General features: G+C 38.8%; 1 protein-coding gene across 3 annotated transcripts in view; it reads left to right on the plus strand.

Annotated features, from left to right (window-relative positions):
* ARL6 (ARF like GTPase 6) overlaps nucleotides 1–1,311 on the plus strand; it is a 99,458-nt gene extending 98,147 nt beyond the window's left edge. For all 3 annotated transcript variants that reach the window (XM_089682941.1, XM_089682943.1, XM_089682942.1), the window contains one exon: nucleotides 833–1,311. In XM_089682941.1, the coding sequence (XP_089539067.1) occupies nucleotides 833–866 (34 nt within the window). In that variant the 3' untranslated portion in view covers nucleotides 867–1,311. The remainder of the gene's footprint in view (nucleotides 1–832) is intronic.
* Nucleotides 1,312–6,000: the final 4,689 nt, after the last annotated feature.

A 6,000-nucleotide genomic window follows, 5' to 3' on the forward strand; every position in this document is an offset into this window, starting at 1 on the left:
GCAAATAATATTGGAAATTAGAAACCTTATAGAAAACTCATGCATTCCGTCACGTTATTGTTTTATTAAGAATACAGTAGTTCCTTACATCATGTTCTTACCAGCACATTTATCAGAACATTTTCATAGAATCAGTAAGAAATGCCAGACTATTAACATGAAAAGTATTTTCTTTTTTTTTTTTTTTTTTTTTAAATAAAATGTGTGTGTGATTGTAAATATATTTAAAGTAGAAATGTAGGCAAATGGCTAAATTACTGAATTGAAATACAGATATACAATGTATTTATGATTTCTGCCCACCAAGGATTCCAGTTTTGTAAATTTCACTCCCCTGTCACTCTGTACAGATCACACAGTATGAGGATTATAAATATCTTTTTACTTTCCTGAGTATACAACCTCCTGATTCAGCTTTACTGTTTTCTGCATCACTTTACTGCATTTATACAGTTATTGATTTTTATTAATAATAATATTCAGGATTTTTATAGCTCCAATGGTTTTGCACATTTCTACTTTTCTTTCCTGACACCAATCCATGGTAGAATATACAGTATGTGGTAGTATGCTGCTATGTTGGCTTCAGGAAAGTTAGATGGAGAGTATTTGAGGAGTTACCTACTATTTTGTGAAGGGAGCAACAAGGGAGAGTAGCAGATCTGAAGCCAATCCTCTAATGGCGAAAGTTTTTAATTTTTTTGCACACGTTAAAAATCTGCATTTTTCTTGCTAGAAATAACATTAAAGCCCCATAAAGTATATATTTTCTACAGCACTGCTTGCTAATGAGACCAGAGTTATTCTTCAATGCTTTTTCTGTTCTCACTAGATCAAATACAAGCAATGAAGACATAAGAAGATAAATGATTCATGCACCTCGCCACTCACCACTTGGACCAAAGGAAGTGCTAATCCACCGTTTACAAGGTCAGAGGAAGGTCCTCCATTTTATTTAGTACCTCGGATACACTTTTTAAAGCAAATAGTGAAACATTATGCAAATAATGATTAGTAGTAACGTTTATCCTCTGGACTTCTATGTGCTTTGTTAAATCAGTAATTTTAAAATTGTTCAATATGTAAATAATGCAAAGTAAGGGGGATGTGGTTTTAACTTATTAATTTATTTACTTTATTTGGAAAGTACTGTAATATATCCATATTTTACAATTTATACTTATATGGTATATCTATATGGCACTGAAAAGATGTCATCAGATGTTAAAGCAATATTACAAAATGGATGAAAATGTTATGTGGATGTGTTTTATTACAGTTAAATTCACTCAATAAAATATTTAAATCATGTTTTGTAGCAAAATTCTTTTCTTTTCTTTTTTTTTTGTGAAAATATAATAACTACAGTAATATCAAGTTTTTTTCTGAAAATTCCAGCACCATAGATGGTAAATTATTAGGAAGAACAATTCTGAATAGGTTTAAGGATTCTTTTTTATAACTTAAAGTGTTACTAAACCCACAACAGTAAAATCCGTCTGTATATGCAGTAAAGCATGCTTGTTATACTCATTGTGGAACCTAAGGGGTTAATCCTCTGTATTGTGTAAACAGGATGTTTGATCAGGTCTTCTCTGATTCTCCCCTTCTTCTGTTGCCCCCAATCCATCTGCTGATAGAACAGAGCCTTGGGGGCAAGCCGCACATGCTCGATTTGGTGTGTATTGCTAGAAAGATTTTTTTTTTTGTCTTGGGAGAGTGCATGTGATCACCACAGGGCCAATCAGCACTGTTCAGACAGAGGGTCAGGGGTCCTGCAGCCTCATAGGACAATCAGGGGAGAATGAACACTCCTACAAGCTTTAATCAGTGCTCTGCTGGACACTGATAGAAGTCACAAGACTGCTCTAACCGCTGATAAGAAAATGTATTTAACAGTTTATATTTACTAAAATAATTGCATTTCCATGGTCTGTACTGTGGGAGACCAGGTATAGTGAATGCAGGGTCCTGGGTTTAATAACACTTTGATATGATCACATGGTAACTAATTTTTCTGGCACAATGTATACTGTATGTATATGTATATCCACGATTTTGTTAGGAACACTAAATACTAAGTGATTGATTGTATTAATTATCCCATATAGCCTGAGTTTTCTGCTCTTGCTGACAGGGGTGGAACACAACGTAGTCTTCTGCTGTTGTAGCCCACCCACATCAAGGTTTGATAATGGTTTGCTGCTCACCAGTTTTAAAGTGTGGTTATCATAGCTTTGCATTTTGAACCTGACCATTCTCATCTTGCCTCTCTTATCATCAAGTTGTTTCCGTATACAGAACTCCCATCCACTGGGGGTTTGAAGATCACATTTTTCCCTATTCTGTTGTTTTGTGTGATCGTTAAGACGGGCCATAGATGGAAAAACAAATGGTTTCCTCCATCCACACAATTGAGGTGGATAGAGGAATCCTCCCTGTTGAGACATTTTATTCTGACAGCGGGGACTCTACATTGTCAGAATAACACTGAACACTGGTTGCAGCTGATGGGGTTCGAGAAAAATTTTCCAACAAGCCGGTTCGGCAGAAGTCCATTGTTAGCGACCACACCACATTTAAATTTGGCTGGTCCTTGCTGAACAGGCTGAATTTCAATCCATCGATGACCAACCTAGCTAAAGCTCCCCACCTGTATCTGCAGGATTGTATGCTTTGCATTACTGCTACATGATTGGCTGATTAGATAATTAAATGACTAAGCAGTGTACAGGTGTTCTTAATAAAGGGCTCGGTGATGTGTGTTTGTGTGAAAATAAAAGATGAAACAGCAGGCTAAAGAAAACTAATGCAGCTATCATTTAATACATTACTGCCTGAAGGTAAAACAAATCTTAAAGCTGATTACCAGGTATGGTTTGTTTTGCATAGTTACACTTTTCTATTAATCACCACTACTACAATGATAGCTACAGTCTTCTGGGTCCTGTGCCATTCTGTGAACACCTTGCAGTTTTCTCAATGGCTGCAAAGTATTCTCTGATTGGATGAAGTAGAGCGGTGGAGCGGTGATATGATCTCCACCTTGTCCAATCCAATAAAACTTTGCATTAACTGAGAAAAATGCAAGGTGTTCTTTTAATAGCAGCCTTACCAAGGGAGCAGCCCCCTGTGATTATTGTGCAAGGAACCCGAAAGACCTCAGTGATTACTGAAGTGATTTCCAGTTTTCACAGGGATCCCACAGCTGCTTGGGGCTGCTTTGCTGCCTCAGGGCCTGGACGGATTATTGTCAATGATGGGAAAATGAATTCCAGAGTTTATCAAGACATTTTGCAGGAAAACGTACGACCATCTGTCCGCCAACTGAAGCTCCGCAGAGGATGGGTGATGCAACAGGACAATGACCCAAAGCATACAAGTAATTCAACAAAACAATGGCTGCAACAGCACAGGATATGCCTTCTGGAGTGGCCCAGTCAGAGTCCTGACCTCAACCCAATTGAAATGCTGTGGCATGACCTTAAGAGAGCGATTCACACCAGACATCCCAAGAATATTGCTACACTGAAACAGTTATGTGAAGAGGAGTGGTCCAAAATTACTCCAGATCGTTCTGCGGGTCTGATCTGCAACTACAGGAAACGTTTGGTTGAGGTTATTGCTGCCAAAGGAGGGTCAACAACCAGTTATTAAGTCCAAAGGTTCACATACTTTTTCCTCCCTGCACTGTGAATGTTTACATGTTATGTGCAATTAAACCATGGCAACATCTAATGTTTGTGTAGTATTATGTTCAGCAGACTGTGTTCTTCTATTGTTGTGACTTAGATGACGTTCAGAGCACTTTTTATGCCCAATTCATGCAAAACTCCACGTAATCCCAAGGGGTTCACATACTTTTTCTTGCAACTGTACATTTGTGCTACAGATGGAACATATAAAAACCAGCAAAAGGCTCAGGATGATAGCTGTTCCCCTGCACCAGAGGAAGGTCCTATACTGAGACAGCTCCCTTTTTCCAATTGTAGCTCCCTCTCCGGCTTGCGATGGCTTATCTGACTAAGGCAGATTTCACTGCAACTATGTCTGATTTCTCTGGGAAACTCTCTACCTTTCTGGAGCCTTCAGTCTCCAGAGCCCAAAAGTACTCTTCTGCCTTTCCATCACCTGAAGCTATTCAGGAATATGAAATGATCCTCCTAACTCCTCGAAGATTATATTGAGGAATACGAGGTGGATACAGAAAGAATCCTGCAGAGGAATTTTCACCTTCTGAATGTTATGAGACACAAGCTAGAGCAGCACACAATATGCTTTCTATTGTGAGCTCACTTATTGATGTGATGCGTACAAGCCTTTTTCTAACAGCACCAGAATCTTTTCAGCCAAAACATTCTCCTTTGTACATTAAACAGTTGGCAAAGTCTAAAAATGCTTTTCCTCTGCACATACAAGTTAATTTTGCTTTGCACAGGGATTGGCAAAATCCTGGCAAGGTAATACAATGAATACAAAGCTCTTTGATGAGATATAACCTATGGTTCCAGTAGTGGATCCTGCCATTTCTGTTCTCAACTCTTTTGTTGAGGATGTAACCTCCTTTAAAATGATATTAAAGGAAACATTTTAAAAAATAAAGGTAGTACTTATCTGCTCTGTGCAACAATATTGCACAGAGAGGTCACTTTCCTCCTCATCTCACCAATGCTGTAGACTCCTCCCTCCTTCAGGTGCCTCCTGTAGCTAGCTGGGTGGTAACTGGACATCCATTCTCCCATTGGGTCAGGATGGGTGATAGATTCATTGATTGAGGCAGTGTGCACTAGCCTATGGCTATACACACCAAGCACCTAGCATAGCCTCCACATACTGCAATAGGCATGAAAAATAAAAGGTAATTTCCAGAGAATCCCTCCCCATTTTTGTTCAAGCTGATTGGGTGCTTTATAATGACTGGCCCAACTCCGAGCAGTTTGTGGATAGTAGGATAGGAACTCCTTCCTTTTGTAACTGTCCCAATTACCCTTCCCTATTGATTTGTCCACCTCTATTTTACATGTATGATCTGTTTGCCCCCTCTGGGCATCATCATTTTCTGAATGTCCATCTTTTCATAAGCTACATAGTTAGTCGACACAAATCAATCTTGTTCAACCAGAACTAGTTCTTAATGGCGTCTATTCCACATTTTCACAACTCTTACTTTGAAGAAGCCTTTCCATATGTGGAGGTTAAATGAGACTTAAAGCATCCCCCCTTGTCCTCGATAATGACCTGAAAGTGAAAAAATCTACACAAAGTTCACTATATGGACCAATTATGTATTTCTACATTGTGATCAAATCCCCCTTAATCACCTTTTCTCAAAAGAAAATAAATTCAGTTCAGATAATTGTTCTCATAGTGGAGCTCCTCCATGCCTCTTATCAGTTTGGTTGCCCTTATCTGCACTTTCTCCAGTTCTCCAATATCCTTTTTTTGAATTGGTGCCCAAAACTGAATTGCATTTTCCAGATGAAGTCTTACTTCTGCTTTGTACAGGGGTAAATGTTCTCTCTCTTTATCTCTCTCTCTGTCTCTGAAGTGTATACCTCTATTAATACAAGAAAGTATTTTGCAAGCTTTACAAACTGCAGCTTGGCATTGCATGCTATTATTAGGTCTATGGCTGTTCATAGATTACTCAAACGGATTCCTCTGTCCACAAAAGCGACGCAGATAGAAGGATCCTCCCCAATGAATCATTGTATTCTGACAGTGGATATTCTCTGCAGTCAGGGTTCACTGATGATGGTTAGCTGATCGAGAAAAGATTTTCAACATTCGTCCTCAGCAGGATTCCATTGTGAGATCGACTTCTGTCAAGCAGGAGAGGATACAAATGGATAGATATTTGGCTGGTCCCTGCTGAACTGTCTGAATTTTGATCCATCTATACTAGCCAGATTATAATCTACCAGAACACCCAGCTGTTTCTCTTCCATTGACTCCCTTAGCTGTTCTAGAATGCTTGCTGTATGTATAGTCTTAATCCCC

Source organism: Staurois parvus, unplaced genomic scaffold (assembly GCF_062004578.1).
Source record: "Staurois parvus isolate SC_StPar_1 unplaced genomic scaffold, SC_StPar_1.0 ptg000299l, whole genome shotgun sequence".
In the NCBI taxonomy this organism is placed as follows: domain Eukaryota; kingdom Metazoa; phylum Chordata; class Amphibia; order Anura; family Ranidae; genus Staurois; species Staurois parvus.